The sequence below is a fragment of the Tenrec ecaudatus genome, chromosome 7, assembly GCF_050624435.1.
Source record: "Tenrec ecaudatus isolate mTenEca1 chromosome 7, mTenEca1.hap1, whole genome shotgun sequence".
Taxonomy (NCBI): Eukaryota; Metazoa; Chordata; class Mammalia; order Afrosoricida; family Tenrecidae; genus Tenrec; species Tenrec ecaudatus.
This window is the reverse complement of record NC_134536.1, coordinates 65,439,239-65,458,110: the sequence shown is the minus strand read 5'-3', so window position 1 is coordinate 65,458,110 and position 18,872 is coordinate 65,439,239. Positions and strand designations below refer to the sequence as shown.

Sequence of the window (18,872 nt, the reverse complement as noted above, 5' to 3'; positions counted from 1 at the left end):
GTCCAGGCAAGGTCAGAGGTGCCCCCACGGCGTCTGTATGGAAGCAGGCTGAGGCCAGGCTCAGGGCGGGCTTTGTTTGGCCAGTGAGCTGCGCCCGACACTGTGCATGGGAGGAGAGGTGACGAGCCCACACACAAAAGCAGAGAGCACGACGTGCCACAGGAGACCGGGGCCTGAGCAAAAATAAGATGTTCCGAGACCAGGTTTTCTATTTTTAGAACATTTTATATAACTCATAAAACAGTGCTTGTATAAAAATTCACAAAGTTGCTAGAGATCATACGATTTCCAAAAATGTCCTGGGTTCTTGTTACATTCAGTTTTCTAAGGATGCACTCAAATCAATGATCAATGCAGACATGACACGATATTTCATTATCTTTGGTAAAACTATGCTCGCTGTCTTGTTTCCTCACAGTATTGACTCTGATATCCACTTTGTGCAGGGTCTGCTATTCCTGGACGTCAGAAAACATTAAGGCTGAATCTACAGGCGGCAAAGATGTCGATGGAGCTGTCCTCATCCCTCAGCTGACTTCGGTCCCCTCTGCCTGCCCTGCTGCCCTGGCCGAGGCCCCAGGGACCTCCAACCACTGGGAAGGTCCAGACCCTCTCTCTCAGGTTCAAGTCTCGCCTGCAGGGGAAGGGGAGGAGGCCATCTCAGCAGCCATTGCTGTGGGGTGGTCAGCTCAGTGATGCTTACCATTGGAGCAGCTGCCCTGCTGGCCACCAAGTAGATCCCGTTGGTGGGCTGACTGCTCTGGCTGTGGCGCCCCGTCCCCCCACTGCATGCAAAAGGACAGGCAGGTCTAGGGCCAGTGATGAAGGCAGCAGAAGGGGTACCTGCACCCCACAAACTAGACCCGGCTTTATGCCGTCAACCCGCCTGCCTGCTGGCATTCAGACACAGCCAACATGAACCGAAGCGGGATTACACTGAGTACATTCATGACTATCTCCGTACATTCTTTCAAAACTTACTAACAGAACATGATGGACACTACCACCTACCGTGACTGACTACTTATTAATCCACGTAACATCAGAATGTGCCTGAGCTAATTAATTCTTCAGGCTCGGGATACGAGGCCAACAAAAAGGGAAAAAACCCAACGAAGCACCAAAAAAAAAAAAAAGACAAGGCAAAAATCACAGAATTTCCATATGGGGGAAAGGTGACATTTGCCAACGAATTTATGGAACAGATTACACAGTCTGGAGAGAAAGAAAGGTGGGGGCGTATCTATTTCTATTGCTTCATGTTAAAAAAAACACCAGTGGAGCCACCTGCCTGGAGTGGCAGCGGAGGCCCCCCTGACCCCCACCCCGCAGACAGCCAGCACACACACACCTGAAGGCATTTCCTGAAGGGGAGCCTGAGGGACAGGAAACAGCTCCCAGAGGGGTCCACCTCTCTTCACTAAAAGGGACTTGTGTTTGGGAGGAAGAAGCCCTCCCAGGGGAAGGGGTCGAAGGACACCACCAAACTATGGTCTAAAAAAAAAAAAAAGTAACATTCTTCAGGCTACAAGAAGGTAAATGTAATTCCTGGAACCTGCCGACTCCTCTCGGCATGGGTTGGGTATAATTGGTGATCATTAGCTGATTGTGCTTCTGAAGTTGCAGGGTCACATCCCCCCCCACCCCAACCGGGAGAGCAGGGCAAGTTTCACATGGCTTGGAATCCTCTGTCCACATCCTGGGACCAGAACAAACTGTGGCAGCGCGGATGGGGAGTGCCACTGCTATCTTTGGGTAGGTGTAGGGGTGTGTGTGTACATGTATGTGTACATGCGAGCAAGTAGTGGAGACACTAAGGCGCAGAGAATAGCCCACAAGAGGGGACCTTGAGGCACCTGCTGCCCCAGGCCCCCTCTCCAGGCCCGGAGCCAAACTAGTTCCTGTTGGTCCCCTTTTCTCACTGCTGGTTCTCTCTCGAGAAGGAGTGTGCGTGTGCATGCGTGCGTGAGCACGAGGGCCAGTAGGTCTCAACTTCATTAACTTAGGTTTGCAGTTTCACAGAAATCATCTGTAAATGATACTTAAAAGCAAATTTATTCAACTTATGGCAGGGACTTGGTTCAGATTTGTGTGTCATATATAATTTATTTCTAAAAAGTTCATTTGATTCAAGAGGCAAAATCATGTCACATGGCCAGAGGGACTAAGGTCCTTCTCAACCATGTGAAGAAAGTTCAGTGTTTCTATTGCTTCTGCACTTTCAAGGTAGCAAAACCTGAAGCCGTTAGGTTCTTAAATCATGTGACACTCCACAAGGATTTTATGATTACCCTGTCTCGTAAACTCAGTGAATTGTCCGGGTTCCTGGGAGGATGTAGTCCATTTAGGTTAGACTGCTTCCTTTCCCTCGGACGCAGGTGAGCCCCGTATGTTAGGTAGGTCAAGTATTTTTAGACTTTTTTTACCTGTTGGGGTTTTCAGCTGGCGTCCCCGAGAGCCTGCTGCTGGCCTAAAGCAGTGCTGTGCTGGGGACAAGGGAGCAGGAGCTTCTTTCTGGAGGACCAGCAGGGAAAGTTCTGAGTAGACCCTGAAAGGTCATGGGAGCCCCTGTAGCATGACCTGTGTCCTTCCAGCGCCAGAAGACCCAGGCATGGGCCAGGAAACCGGATGCGCTACTGACTAGACCTGCTAACACTGATGTGTGGTGACGCCACCATTGGGCCCCAGAACCCGGGATCTGGGAGTTGTACAGATACACACAGTGAGATAGATACCCATGTCCTGGCAAGCCCCCAGGGAGAAGTCAAATATGCACACATACTGTTTCCCAAGGACATGGGTCTACCCAGCCAATCAGCAGCCACGCCTGGCAAGGACAAGGGCGGGGGGCAGGGGGGGGCATTGAAAGGGCACGGTGCAGACATGGTGAACAGGCGTTCCCACGTCTGCCTACATTCATAGCATCATCATCATCATCGTCGTCATCCAGTGTTCCTGTCTGTGGGCATGAGCACAGCACTCCATGAGCAGTGATGGGCAGGCCGTCCCACGGCGCCCTCCCCAGCACCACAGTGAAGACAACCACCAAGGTGCTGGCCCAACCCCTGACTGCCACCCAAAGGGGGTCTTGCCTCTCCCGGAATCAGATGTCAAACCAAGGTCAGTAACCGGTCTATGCCAGGCTGGACAGACACTGGGCTAGAGAAGCCATTCATGCGTGAGCCTGGCACTTGCAACAATGTCATAAATCTGAAACCATCTTTTTAAAAAAAGGGGGAAAAATCCTATCTTCCACAGTCATTTTATGTAATTACCGTCATCTCAAATATTTAAAAGATTTTTTTCCTAAGTAAAATGGCTCCAAGAGAGCCTAATAAAACTTTTAAAGGATTTCTTTATAATTAAAAAAAATTTATAAAAATGGAAGCTGTAAATGGTGGGAAGAGAACAAGAGGGTTACGGGCTCGGCGTTCAGACTGGGGGCCGGTCAGAGGGTGGGGCTCGGCCAGAGAGGGGGCCCCCAGACCCCTCTGCTCTCCCAGCTCCGCGCCCCTCCCTCTGGCCCAGCAGCGGGCGGGGGACGCAGAGGGTGGGAGTGCCAAGACCAGGAGTCCCAAGCTGCTTCACTTCGCTAGTAGTTTGGTGGGTGTTCGTGTGTGCAAATGTCAGCCACTCCCCACGGCCGTAAGGTGCGTGTCTGTGGATTCCGAGCGCGTGCCCCGGTGCCCATCGCTCGTCCTTTGGTCCCATGGTGCCCCACAGGCCCGTCACTTCTCCACCTTCTTGGCTTTCTTCAGGATGTCGCATTTCTTCCGGTTGGGGCGGCGGCACCGCTCGTCGATGCTGGGGATACATTCGTAGTGCCACACCTCCTCCATCTTCTCCACGGGGTAGACGGCCTCCACGTAATGGCGGATGAGCCGCAGCCGCGTGGGGTCCAGCTGCTTCTTGTTGCAGGCCCCCGAGTGGTTGTACTGCAGCCGGAGGTTCTCGGAGGTGAAGAGTTCGGGGAAGAGGCGCACCAGGAGGCGCGCGGCGAAGTTGCCCACCGACAGGCTCTGCTGCACAATCTCCCTCACCTCCTTGTCGGACAGCAGGTACGGGGAAGGCACCGGGAAGTCGGGCGAGGGGACCACCAGCTCGTCCAGGGGGATCTTGCAGAAGTCCTTGCTGCTCCGCTCGGGCGGCAGCGGGGGCCCCTCGAACTCCTCGCGGAAGCGCTCGGGGTTGACGGCGAAGCTGGCCAGGTCCCGGCACTCAGGGCCCGGCACGTGGACCTTGCGCTGCTGCTGGTAGGAGCGCCGCTGCTCCGTGTCCCGGCGCCGGCAGCGCTCGTCCAGCTTGCCCACGAACTCCAGCGTCCACACGCGGTCGTTCTTGGCCCGCGGGTAGAGCAGCTGCACGTAGTGGCGGATGAGCCGGATCCGGGCCGGGTCCAGCTGCTTCTTGCCCAGCGAGCCGCTGCAGTTGTATTGCTTGCGCAGGTTCTCGGGGGTGAAGAGCTCGGGGAAGAGGTGCACCAGCAGGCGCGAGGCGAAGTTGCCGATGGACAGGCTGCTCTCGTAGATGCCGCGCAGCTGCTCCCTGCTCAGCAGGCAGTCGGCGCCGGGCACCTCGAAGTCGGGCTGCGGGATCACCAGCTTGTCGAAGTCGATGGGCACCAGCCAGATCTTCTTGGAGCGCCGGCCGGGCCGCTCGCCCTCGAAGCTGTCCTCCACCTTGACCACGGAGATGTCGTCGGGCAGGCTGGAGGAGTCGTAGCAGTCGTCGCGCGGGGGCTCGCCCTCGCTGCCCGCGTCCAGGCCCAGGCCCTCGAGCTCGTCGTTGAGGCGCTGGGCGCACTGCTGCAGCCAGGCCTCCTCCTCCTGCATGTCCGGGAAGTAGATCTCCGTGTAGTTGCGGATGATCTGCAGCCGCTGCGCGTCCAGCTCCTGCTTGCCGCCGTCGCCGTAGCAGCTGTACTGCTCGCCGAGCTTGCGGTGGTCGAAGAGCTCCGGGAAGAGCCGGTGCAACAGGAAGACGGCAAACTCGCCGGGCGATGAGGCCTCGTCCAAGAACTCGGTCAGGTCCTGCGTGTCCACCACGTGGTCCGAGGCGATGGTGCTGCTCCGGTCCAGCGACAGCGCCTCCTCCGCGTCTTTGTTGTCCAGGAAGTGGCCCGCGTCCACCTGCTCGGCCTCGAAGAAGCCGGACACCTGGCCGGGCGGCTGGCTGTCCTCCATCTCCCGCTGGGCCCAGAAGCGGCTGAAGAAGTCATTGAGCTGGGGCAGGCATTCAGCCTGCCACACGGCTGTGTCCTTCACCGAGGGGTAGTAGACCTCCACGTAGTTGCGGATCAGCTGCAGGTGCAGCGACTCCAGCTTGCGCTTGGCCGCGAAGCCGCAGGCGCTGCAGCCGCGCGAGAAGTCCACGTCGCTGAAGAGCTCGGGGAAGAGCTGCACCAGCAGGCGACAAGCCAGGTCCCCGCCCGACAGGCTCTGGTCCACGATCTGCTTGAGCTCGGCGGCCGTGAGCTGGTACTCGGGGGGCGGCTGGAACGTGGCCACCTGCTCGGCGGGGCTCACCTGCTTCTTGATGCGGCTCACCTCCAGGGAGAGCAGGTCCATCTTGCTGTGCAGCTGGGACATGTTCGAGGTGAGCGTGTTGAGCATGTAGAACATCTTCTGCATCAGAAAGTAAATGTTGGGGTCGCCGTCGGCGGCCGCTGCAGCCCCGCCGCTGTCGCGCTTCGAGGGCTCATTCAGGAGCCGCAGCGGGGAGGGGCTGTTGCCGGCACTGATCTTCTCGAAGAGCTCGAAGGGGGTGAGCAGGTCCCCGGCAGGCGGGTTCTTCTTCTCCATGATCTTGTGCGAGATGCCGTACAGGGGCTTCTTGTAGGACGGCGTGGTCACGTCGTGGCCGGCGTCCTCCTCGCCCGGCCAGCTGGAGCCCAGGTTCTTGCCCCTGCTGGCCTGCTCTCCGTTCCCCAGGGCGGGCGAGCTGTTCTCCCGGTTCCGCATGCCTGCCAGCAGTGCCTGCAACACAGTGCCCAGAGCATTAGGAGGGCGCAGACTCGCCCCTTGTAGTCAGGTGCCAGGGGGCCCAGGCAGACGGAGGACGCAGGTGGGAAACTAGTCCCCAACCTGGGCTCACCCAGGCTGTCCAAATGTGAGATGCCAGCGTCACACCTGCCCGCTCTCCTTTCTTCCCAAAGCCTCCTTCCTGGGGCTCAGCTGACAGGGCAGGCTTATGTTCCTGCAGGCAGCAGCCTGAGCTACCTGCCCAGGAGGCCTGGCAGGAAATGGGGCAAGGGGCTGTGGAAGTAGGGTGGGAGGGAAGCTGCCAATGGAAGCTCCAGAAGGTAAAGCAAGTCCTTCTGGCCTGCAGCCTCGAGGGGAGAAGCCGTCTCCGCTTGCTAAGCCTCACCTGAGAGGGCAGTGGGATCCATAAGACAATTGGGGTCAACTCACTCACTGTCTCACTCACACTCACTCACTGACGCATTCACTCTCACTCTCTCACTCACTCACTCTCACTTACTGATTCACTCACTCACTCACTGATTCACTCACTCACTCACACTCACTCACGCATTCAATCTCACTCACTCACTCTCACTTACTGATTCACTCACTCACTCACTGATTCACTCACTCACTCACACTCACTGACGCATTCAATCTCACTCACTCACTCTCACTTACTGATTCACTCACTCACTCGCTCACTGATTCACTCATTCACTCTCACTCACTCACTCTGATTCACTCACTCTCACTCACTCACTCTCACTCACTGACTCACTCACTCATTCACTGATTCACTCACTCGCTCACTCTCACTCACTCACTCTCTCACTCACTCACAGAAAAAAAATAGCCAAACTTACTGTCATTCAGTGGATTCTCATGCATAGTGAGAGTAAGGGTTCTGGGACTGTAAATCTTGTTTTTTTTTTAAAAAAAAAGACAATTAGGGTCTGGAAGAGCCTTCGCCCGGGAAACTCAGCCCTGCCTGACTTTGGATCAGAAAAGGCTGAGGTCCATTCCACCGTGAGAGTCTGTGGAACGAGGGGCCCCCAGGGATTCTCAGACAGGGTGTCCCTGATGGGCTGGCTGTCGATAGGAAATGGGGACCAGCCCCCTAAGGCACTGCACGGATGTGATAGTGAGTGCCATCGGAGAGGTCAGGGTAGAGCAAAACTCCCAAATCCTAAGAGACCAGGCTGACGGGTCACATGGAGGTAAGTGGACCTCCCAGCCCCGCAAGACCACCGACTGTCATCACCCTCCTGCTCCAGAACGGAGATCACCCCGGTGGCTCAATGTCCAGACAAAGAAGAGATGGATCTAGAAGGGCTACACCAACACTAGTGAGGCTCACACCCTTCAGAGCCGAGGCCCGCCTGCCCAAGGACCAAGTTCAGAGGGCTCAGAAAGGGCCGGGAGAAGTGGGTGTGAATGGAAGGGATTACAACGAATGAGAGGAATCCGCGTGCATGAAACGTTGACTGGCAAACAGATGCTCTGCCCTGTGCCCCGCCACCCAGTGCACCATGAAGTTTAAACCGCTCTCTCTCACAGTCAGAGGGCAGGCTTTCTCCCGTGCTCGGGGGTGCACACTCTCACACTCTCGGGCTTCCTTTTTTCGGTTCCAGTACCACCTCTTTTGGTTCTGTGGAGGCCTAGAAATGGCCATTTCCCACAAGGTTTTCCGTGCTACCCTGAAGTGGCCATTTTTAGTGGCGGACTCTTGTTCCCGCGGTCTTAAATGCATTCCAGAGATAGTGTGTGCTACCTGAGACGGTATTACCCGAAACTTCCCTTTCCTTCAGAAAAGTTAATGAAAGTGCATCTGCCGAGTGATTTCTTTGTGTTGAGAAGCAAGACCTGGGGAAAACCATTCTAGAAATCAAGCCCCCGTCAGGTTTCATTCCCTTTATTTGCATGGCCCCTCTCCCACACTGGCATTGTTGGCTCGCTGTGTAATCCCTTGGTGGGCCCCAAGTGCGCAGGCTGGTCTTAGCAAGCCACGTGGTGAGGATCCCAAGCCCACAGTGAGGGAGGGGGCCTGGGTTAGAGCGGCCCTGTGCAGCAGGGCTCCACAGGGTTTACCAGGGATTGCCAGGGCCTGAAGGCTACTCAATGGTTGTCATGTTTTGTCATGTGATCAAGCCTATTCCTATTTACTTACCAACCAATTGAGAGGCCAACCAAACTTAGCATACAGGTGTTAATGGCTGCTTCACTTGTAATAACCACAAACCGGAACCAAGTCCAGTTTTTATCAATAAGTATATTAATAAGCCAACTCTGCTATCTTCAGACACAGACTATACTCAGCAACAGAGAGGAACACAGGACTGATATATACCTACCCAGACAGAGAACCATCCAGAAAGAAAGAAGTCAGACAAACACAGTAGTAAGGAGTTGTAAGCAGAGTCGTCCTAGCAAGGGCATTCAGTCTGTACCTCCAAAAGCTAGTGGTCATGCTTAGTGTTCCCTGGCAAAAATCCCTACCCGTGTCAGCAGACTATGCTAACTTCAGAAAAGACAGCAAGGGGTTGGCCTTTCCTTTTCCTCTGCGGTGTTCAGAAGAACAGCCTGAATCGGGTTTCTGATGCCCAGAAACCGTACACGTGAGGGTCTAGCTAGCATCCAGGGTGACTTAGCTCGGGGGGGGGGGGGGGACGTGGTGGGGGAGAGGCAGGCGTATGGATGGGTATAACTGAGGTCTCCTTAAGGGGTATGTGCTTGAGGGTACAGTAAGGCAGAAGAGTGAATGACCAGGCCGTGGTGAGTACCCAGGAGCACGTGGGGCTGAGGAGCACTAGCTGCCCTTGACATACACATGAGCCTGGGGAATGGACCAGCAGTGTATCCTAGGGGTGTGCCGGGGGCGAGTACGGTTAGTGCAGCCCGGCCAGGCCCAGTGTTTCCTCCGCAGCAACCAGCCTCATGAATCACCTGGGCCCCTATTAAAATGCAGATTCTGATTACTTGGGTCTGCATTTCTAACAGGATGGCCCGCTCTGGCTAGTGAGGCCCTAGAAGACCACACTGGCTTTGTTCAACTCTTTTTTTTTCTTCTTTTTTTACATTTTATTAGGGACTCATACAACTCTTATCACAATCCATACATATACACACATCAACTGTATAAATCACATCCATACATTCCCTGCCCCAATCGTTCTCAAAGCATTTGCTCTCCACTTAAGCCCTTTGCATCAGGTCCTCTTTTTTTTTTTCCTTTGTGCAACTCTTCCTGATGGATTTCCATAGCTAACATCAGCACTTCGAAGATGCGCGAGGTCACCAGCCAGGGTGATCCAAGCATGGTAAAGAATAAAACCCAAAGGAGAAAACAGCTTAAATTGTGAACACTGATTTGCAGAAAGCTATGGATGACAGCAGGATCTCCCACGTGGGCTAAGTTTCAGGGCAATCCTCTCTGACCACGGTCAAGGAATGTGAATAGCCTTATCAGGGTACTGTAAACCCGATTATGACAGATTTGGTTAGGTTAAAATGTAATACCTTATCATTTGATCTCCCTTTTGACCCTTTAAAAATGTGTCCTAGTTTTCAATATTTCCTGCATTTTTCTTGATTGAGGTTTTTTCCCTGGTTTCCTTTGTTACTGCTGTTTGTTTGTTTGTTTTTTGTTTTGGCATGTTTTCCAGTATATGGAATCCAGGATACTCAATAAATGGTTTATTAAGGGTATGGAAGGCAAGGGTGCAGGGAAGTGGGGCACTAGTAGTGAGTACAAGAAGGGGAAAAAATGTTCCAGAACTGACTGTAGTGGTGGTTATACAACTCTTTTTAATATGAATGAACTATGAAATTGTATGATATATGTCAACTTTTTTTGTTTTTTAAAGAAACAAAAGTGCATGAGGCATTTTCTCTTACAGTCTTAAAAAATAGATGGACTGTCGGGGAAAGAGGCAGTCAAAAGGGGCTACACATTTACAGCACCAAGAATCAGCAGGCCTTAGACCTGCCACTGAAAGTAAGTGGGTCTTTCTGAATCTACCACCTGCAACACTCTCGCTTAGATAAACGAAGGACTTCCTGAGCCTTCTTTCCGATCAGAATGAGCAGACACTTAACTAGAGAAAGGTTAATTTTTCACTTGCATCTCTGTTGATAATAACCTTGTGGAAGGAAAGCTACCTTACTCCCTTAAGAACCTGAAGATAATGGAAATCTGGGTTGTTTGGTTTTTTTGCAGACTCCTCGACCCCTAAAGAAACTCTTTTAAGAGTTCTAGTTATCTCAGAGTTGGCTCCTGCTCTAAATGCCCCGACTCCCATAGAGCAGAAGACAAAGGACACCCGCCAGTTGAGGGAATCTGCCATGGGGGCCTGCCTCCAGGCCCAAGCCCACCTGGTATCTCCTCCCAGTCTTCAACAACTTACAACCTACAAGCACCTTGCAGGCTAGCCTCCCCGCCTGAAGAAGCACCCAACACCCAAAAGAGCTCGGTGAGTGCTTGCCAGTCAGTCGCAAGCATGACCATGAGAAGTGCTGACGGGCGGACAAAGGCAAGGCATCAGCAAGAGGTTGTCCGGAAGGATGGCAGCTTTCATGAATATCATGTGTGGTGGTAGAAACGTGGCTAAGCGCCCAGCTGAAGGGTCAGGTCTCAACGGGTGTGACCTGGGCAAATATGCAAGCTAGTCTACAGCCTGAGACCCCTGGGTATCACTCAGGGAGCACGGTGGTGCCCCCTCGCCTGGAAGCTTAATGAATGAATATCCATGGTAACGTTTCAAAAGGTTTGGGGAAAATACCCATCTTTTCATTCCACTCCCCACAAACTTGAAGCCCCCTGGGATAGAAATTACTTAGCTATGCCTGAATCATAGTGCTTAGAAATCGGTATTGTTATTGATGTACTCCCAAGCCACAGCAGAGGTAGTACTGTGGGGCTTCTCCCAAACTCTGCACCATGATGATTCTCAACCAGCAAACAAGGGGAGGACTGCAGAGTAAGTCATTCACTGAAGGCGTTTCTTGGGGGCCAGTTTACCCTAAAGGCTGAGGCGGGGGCGAGGCACAGGATAACTAAACTGCAGAAAGCATTTCAAGCTTTTAACAATTCTGTTCTTCTTCTGTGCCCTGGCACAAAGTAGAAAATTATCTTTTTACTTGTAAAAAAGAAAAAACACCAGAAAGTTGGCGGAGAAAATGAGGAGTGGCACTAGTTGAAAATGTTTCACCCTAAAGGCTGTGGATAATGGAAGTGATTTGGTGGGCTGAACCCAGGGTAAGAAAGACACTCGGACTCAGTTTTCAAGAACAATGAAATCCTGATACATGCTACCACACGGACGAACCATGACACATTACAGGGTGAAATACGTTAGTGAAAGTAGGGCAAATGTGGTAGGAACTGTACTTAGATAAAATACGAAATACACAGAATAAGCAAATGCCTAGAGATCAAGGTTTATTAGTTGTTATCTGAGACAGGTAGGAGACACCAAGAGAAGAGCCATAGCCTAGCGGATACTGAGCTGATTACATTAACCCAAACCCACTGCCGCCAAGTCCATTCTGACTCAGAGCGACGCTCCAGGGCTTCAGGGCTGTAAATCCTGCCAGGAGCAGGCAGCCTCAGCTTTCTCCTGCAGAATGGCTGGGGGCTCCCACTGTGGTCAGCACACCCCACACAGTCACCAAGGCTCCGTCTTACTATGTTAAGGATGACGATGGTAGATCGGAAAGCGCGTAGTGGTGCTGGTTAACAACACGATTGCTAGTTAGTAATGAAAGTCATGAGCTGTCAGTGTAACGCAGGAGAAAGGTGTGGCAGTCCACGTCCATGAAGCTTACAGCCTCTGACACTGATGGGGCAATTCTACTTTGTTCTACAGGCTTGCAACCAGCAGAAGTCAACTCCACAGCACATACTACAATAAAGTCAAAGGGTTTAATTGTGAACTCTGGTGGATGTTAAATTTGATGTCTAACAATTTATTTACCAGTAAGTTGCGCTACATCAAAATCCCTTCGGAGGGCTCCTGGATAATGAGATTAACGATGAGCTTTGACCACTGCAGAGAAACTTGAGTTTGACGAAGAGAACAGCCACATTGCCAAGAGGAATTACTGAGAACCAAATGCAGGTCCAACATGAGAGTGGGGCAGGAGGAAAGTAAAAGAAAATAGAGGAAAGAACTAGGAGGCAAACGGTATAAATATAGGTACATACACATATAAATATATTTATATATAAAAATAGGGATTTAAGCCTATATCCATAAACACATATATATTTAGTATTAAGGTAGCAGACAGACATTGGCCTCTACTCAAGTACTCCCTCAGCGTAAGGACACTTTGTTCTAACATCCTGGCATTCCATGATGCTCACCTTCCCGACACAATTGCTGAAGACAAAAGGGGTGCATAAGCAAATGTGATGACGAAAGCTGATGGTGCTCGGCTATTACAAGATAGAGTGTCTGGGGTCTTAATAAACAAGCCGCCATCTAGCTGGCAAGCAAAAAAGCCCACAGGGAAGAAGTACACCAGCCTGTGTGATCATGAGGTGTCGATAGGATCAGGAATCATAAGACCACTGAGAATGAGGGGGGCCAGAATGGAGACCCAAAGCCCATCTGTAGACAATTGGACATTCCCTTTCAGAAGGGTCACAAGGAAGGAATGAGCCTCCAGGGTGCAGGGTAGCACCAATGAAACATACTGTCCTCTAGTTCTTTAATGCTTCCTACCCCCAACTATCATGACCCCAGTTCTACATTCCAAATCCGAGTAGATCGGAGAATGTACACTGCTATACATAAGAGCTCTAGATAAACGCTCTCGACACACGAATTCAGGTCAGAAAATAATAATGATTTATGATTTAAAAGGTGTCATGAGGGTGGGAGGAAGGAAAAGAGCTGATATCAAAGGCTCAAATAGAAAATAAATGTTTAGAAAATGATGGCAACATATGTACAAATATGCTTGATACGATTGATGTATGGATTGTTAAGAGCTTTAAGAATCCCCAATAAAATGATCTTAAAAACAAAACAAAAGAACAGGGAGGGCGAGGAAGGGAAGGAAAGATACCTGAGGAGCTGATACCCGGGGCTCGGGTGGAAAGGGGTGTTTTGGAAACGATGATGGCAACATATGTGCAAATGTGCCTGACACAATGGATGTATGTATGAATTGTGATAAGGGCTGTAGGAACCCCCAATAAAATGATTTAAAAACAAAGAACTACTTAAAAATAAGAGAGAACAGCCACATGCGTTTACAAAAGAGGCCTGTGATTTGTAACAAGTGATCGCGTAACACTAAATAAAGTAGAATTGCACCCAAAGGCGATCATCATAGATACCGATGTGACAAGAGGGCAAGTTCTAGGGGAAGACTTTGCCTGACGAAGGAATGCCCAGCGTGGACTCTCAGGACAGGGAGAAGATTCCGGCAAACTGCCTGCAGCACTAGTAGCGCCTAGAAGGCGTTGATTCTGCCCCTGCATTCCTAGAGCTGGTGGGCCGAGAGCTATCGGAACTGAAAATCCCTGCTTCAGCGGCGTTCTTAAGCTATTTGCATTTTTACTAAGAACCTTTGGGGCTGCATGATGTGAGTGAGCACACCAGGAGTGCCAGCAGAGGGCGATATCACTCACCCTGGAGCCCTCGGAGAAACCATTCAACACCAAAGCACAGGCACCGCAGAGAGAGGTGCTGCCCCAATGAACTAACTCCACGCGGACTGCCGAGGAACCGGTGGGCGGGCTGGCTGCATTCGTGGCCGACCATAAAATCTCTGCTCAGCTGTCTCGGAGTATCAAGAAATCTTTAAATCTGTGCTACTTGGCACTGGGTTTGCTGGCTGACACCATGCCCGATCCTCCCAGGTTCATCTTCCAAGCATATGGAACTCTGCGGCAGCGAGCACTCGGGCGCTGCCGTGCCAGCAGCCTCCAGATCCTAAGCAGGGCATGTCTTCCTGATAGCACCCAAACACAACAGAGAACACCCACACCACACGCCCAAAGAGGGGCTGGTTTGATGACAAGGCCTAGACGATGTCGGGAAGGTTCAGATGTCCAGGCCCAGTGACATCCTAGGGACTGGTTACCATGGAGCTACTCCAGGCACTGGACATCTTCCCAAGGCCCCAGGTCCAAAGCAGCCAGTGACATGCAGACCCACGAACAGTGGCGGCTGGCTGGCACCGGCTTCAGGGCCAGGGCAGCACGCCTTCCCGGGAGCGAGGATGGACGTGGCTTCCGGAATAATCAACCATTTAAGATCCAAAGGGCAGTATTTCCCCAAGGACAAAGTCCGGAGGGTTAAGAAGAAAGAGGAATGGAAACAGGAAACTCAGGGAGGAAGCGGGAGACATGCTAGCACACTGAGGGGGTTGCAACGCAGACCTGAAACAGAATGTGTCTGAATTGCTGCCTGTGAAACCACCTGATTCACAATCAAGTCAAAACAGACAAGAATGTGGCACCAAGGACAGACCAGGTGAGAGGCTCTCCTACCTATAAGGTGGGCTTCACCCCCTTGGGAAGATCTCCCTGGGGGAGGGGAGTGGTTTCACCCTCATCCGTGTGGAAGGGCTCTCTGCCACAGAAGGTGAGTCTGACATCGGGCGAGGCACCATGGCTTCTACCGCTTTGGTCCTGAGTGATGTGGCAGGGTGCCTAAGACATGAGGCTCTACGGGGCCGAGAGGAAGAGGAGAAGAAAGGGCAACATCTCGGGCAAGAAGTCCTCAAAGGGCCTTGACAACACCTTACAAACACGCCATTCGTGCCGGGGCATCGCCGCAGTGGCGTTTCCACGCACAGGCCTGGCAGTGCCCCTCTGCTGGGGCGGTGTGGAATGAGGACGGCTTCTCCAGACCACCCCACAGCCACGGGCTATCTGGGAGGCATTCGAACCCTCCTGTCAGGCGAAGGAGGCGGCGTTTCTGGTCTCCTGGGCAAAAACAAACAACAGCCCCGATGACCGTGGCATGCAAGGGATTAAAACCAACAGAACCTGGGAGCACAACGCTCACTTCTGCCTGGCACGCGGCTCTGCGGACAAGACAATCGCCAATGAAAACGCTGGCCACGCGCCACCCACAGCTGCTGCCTTTGCTAGGAAGCCTCTCCAGCGGGCGCCGCAGCCATCGTGCACAGCCCTTTGGCTGGTTTGAGGAGGGAGGTTGGATTTTTCTCGTAAGCTACCAGCGTTGATGCGTTTGAATGTGGAGACAAGACTGGCCCCCGCACTGTCAGCATCAGGACCAACACTCACTGTGGACCCCTCCCCTTACCTTGGGGTGGGAGGGAAAGACGGAAGGTGGTATGCATTCTGAGTTGGAGGGCGCTCCGAATCAGTTAGGACTGGGGTGTCCTCCAGGGTGTCAGATGACCTCCCTCCCCATGAAGTAGTCCCATGCTGGTGTCCTCTGCTCGATGCACGGAGGGAGGGAGCCAGCTGAACATTAGTCCCAGGAGTGGGAGCTGGAACTAGAAGCAGGTACAGCCTTTTGGAAGGCTGCTGTGTAGCTGGCCTTGTGGGAGGCTCTGCATGTGGGTCCCCGGTACTGTCCCACCGTCACAGCGGAGGACCCGCAGGACACATCGTTGGCCTAAGGCCCCAAGGAGAAGCAGCCCCTCCACTGACTGCAGACTCTGCTGCATCTGGTTTTCCCCGTACCAGTGAGAAGCATCAGGAAAGGTAGTCTGGGTTGGGGACGGAGTCTGTCTGATCACTCCTGATAGCTCACAACAGGGGCAAGTTGCGCCTTCCAGCATCTCATCTGTATGCTCCACTTGGCTCCTCTGACAGAGCTGCTTGTCCCGCCATCACTGTTTTGTTATATGGATTAAATGATGGATAACTAGGTGCTCAACAACTGTTCGTGCACGTCCTAATTTTCTGATTGACGTTGCTTTCAGCCTCCCGCTTCCTCCAGTCTCACCTGGTGTTGAAAATCCATTAAGAAAGCAGTACCCGGCCCCCGCCCTCACGCCTGACCCCCTCCTCTCCCCCACTCCCCACGTGTCAGGAAGGCCAGGGGAGGAGGTCACCAGACTGACTCTGAATTTAGAACTAGCAGCATTCTGAAAATTCAGCATGTACTCTGATTTCATAAAGCCAATGGATTGTTCTCAAGTCCCTGGGGGCCCGAGACTATTGATTTACTGGCATATCAACTCACACAAACTTTCAAGGAGAAAGGCGGCTGCAAATTCACAGGATACATTTTCAACCAGGAGCTCCAGAATTTCAAAAGGCTTATACTTGCATACATTCTTAGTGCAGGGCAGGAGGGGAGGCAGGGAGAGAGATCAACTTCATTTCTGATAAACTAAGGGAAGTGAATAAAGCTAATCAAGCACCCCAGATCAAGACCAGGATTTCCCACCTTTCCCGCGCCACACTCTGATGGGTTGAAACTACTTTCAGAGTTCCTCATTCACTGAAGAACAAAGCTTGAGCAGATTTCAGACTGTGCAGACCGGGTAAGTCACAGTAAGAATACTACAAGATGTCCTCCATTATTCCACCTTTCTCCTCACAGGCTGGTCTTCCTAGATGAGGCCTTTGGCTCCTTCCTGGTGGAGCTTGCTGCCCGAGCAGAGGCAGAGCCTCCTCAGCCCCCACACCACCTTGCAACAGCTCAGAAAGTCCGCCACCAGCAGCCGTGACAGAGCTCTGCTCCCATGCCAGTTCTGCACGGTCTCGCTTTATGACCTGAAGGATTCAACTAGTGTCAATCAAAAGAACTAGAAATGTTCCCGTCCTTGTGATTTCATGATAATGACAGGTCAAGATGGGCACGCCCTTGGCGACATGACTCAGCGAGGCTCTCCTGAGGTTCTCCACAAAGGTCATACTGGCCTCTGGAATTCCGCTGAGTGGTCAACCAAACAGCCACCCCCGTCCCTCTCACCCTTGTCTGAGTGCCCCCGTAATATGCCTCACCCGCTCCCACCCTCAGGAGGTGGAGTCAGGTGCTTTCACCTGACTCCAGGTTTGTCCTTCTGACTTGTTTTGACCAATGGGACATTAGTAACGGTGATACAAGCCCAAACCAACAGCCATCCTGTCAGTTCTAACTCACCGTAACTCTAAAAGGACAGCGTAGACTTGTTCCTGAGGATTTCCGAGGCTGTAAATCTTAACAGAAGCAGAAAGGCTGATCTTCTCCTGTACAGCAGCTGGTGGATTTGAACTGCTGGCCTTATGGCTCGCAGCCCAACATATGGACCACTGTGCCACCAGGGCTCTTTTGCAAGCTGAGGCTTGAAAATCACTTATGTTCTAGAGCTTGCCTTCTTACTTTTGTCATCATGTGAGAAGCCCAACTAAGCTCCTACATGGCAAGAATGAACGAAAGGGAAACTCCAGCCAACCCCAGGTCCCAGGTATTAGGGAGGTCAGTCCAGATCCTGTAACTCAGCAAGTAAGGCCAAACCAGAACCACCCCACAGCTGACCGACAGGTGGTTTTGGTGGTCAAGTGTAGGGTGGCTTGTGACTCTGGCCATGGCAAACATACACTCATCTCTGTCTTCCATTTCCCGTGTCTGGCTTTACCGAAAACTGGAGTCTGCACAACGGATCATAAGCAGAAATGCAAAGTGACCCAGAGGGGAAGGCAGCGCGGACTTCTCCATGCTTTCAGGGGTGCTCTGTGAACCTACACTACAGGAAACACCCCCAGCAGGGCCTGGTGTTTATGCACAGGAAAGATCCTGGTGGAATTATCAATAACACAAAACTGAAAAAACACCTACATACCATCATCAGGAGGGAAAAGAACACAATTTAAAATAAATGTAAGAAAATGCATGAAATCCACGTAAGAATCTGGGTATTTTAACTTATGGTTGTCACTTACGGCATTGTACGGGAACTTTTCCAAGTTGGGAAAAAGAAAAAGAGGTGGTGGTTGGGGGTGGGGGAATATTTTTCCTGGGCCTCCTTTTTTTTTTTTTTTAATTTTAAAAAATATATCACTCTCCTGGCCCACCAAGCCCCAAGGATACTCCTGCTCAGAGCAGCCAATGCAGAGAGAGAACTGTGGGGCCGGCCCAACCAGGAGACACGACATCCCCTCACTGATCCACTGCGCTACGGGAGGCAACCCTGGAGACACAGTGTGGGAATTGTGCCCGGTCTGACACCCCAACACCAGGGCGAAACACAGAGCAGCAAGGGGAGCAAAGCAACAAAGTCTCCAAGGAATACAAAAAATAGACGGGGGGACAAGGCTTGGCACCTCATTAGACTCGATTGGAAAACATTCCTAAGGATCAGCAGACAGACCTGGAACTACTTACACGATTCCTCCCGCCCCCCGCGCCGTGTCTATCTATACAAGATAGGGAGGATAGACAATCCCAAGGAGAAAACAACAGGACCAACAGTTCCAGGGGGACACAGGTACAACAAGTGATCCAAATTCGATGGCAAGGAAGGTGTAGAATGCCTGGTGGGGTTTGATCAAGAGTAATATAGCCAAGAGGAATTAATGAGAACTGAATGAAGGTCAAACATGATAGTGGGACAAGAGGAAAGTAAAAGGATATAGAGGAAAGAACTAGGAGGCAAAGGGCATTTATAGAGGTCTAAAGGTGCATAGGTAAACATATTTATATATAATGACAGGGAAATAGATTTATGTACATGTATTTATAGGTTTAGTATTTAGGTAACAGATGGACACTGTGACTCTACTCAAGTACTCCCTCAGCGTAAGAACACTCTCTTCTAATAACCTGGCATTCTGTGATGCTCACCTTCCCAACACAATTGCTGAAGACAAAATGGGCGCTTAAGCAAATGTGGTGAAGAAAGCTGATGGTGCCCAGCTACTAAAAGATATAGTGTCTGAGGTCTTAAAGGCTTGAAGATAAAAAAAGAAAGTGGCCATCTAGCAGAGAA

The 18,872-nt window shown here is 51.8% G+C and overlaps 1 protein-coding gene across 1 annotated transcript in view; it reads right to left on the bottom strand.

Annotated features, from left to right (window-relative positions):
• Window positions 1-204: 204 nt before the first annotated feature.
• The window catches only part of BEND3 (BEN domain containing 3), a 40,010-nt gene continuing 21,342 nt past the window's right edge, over window positions 205-18,872 (bottom strand). Inside the window, exon 4 of the mRNA XM_075554704.1 lies at window positions 205-5,975. Within this exon, the coding sequence (XP_075410819.1) occupies window positions 3,729-5,975 (2,247 nt within the window). The 3' untranslated portion in view covers window positions 205-3,728. The remainder of the gene's footprint in view (window positions 5,976-18,872) is intronic.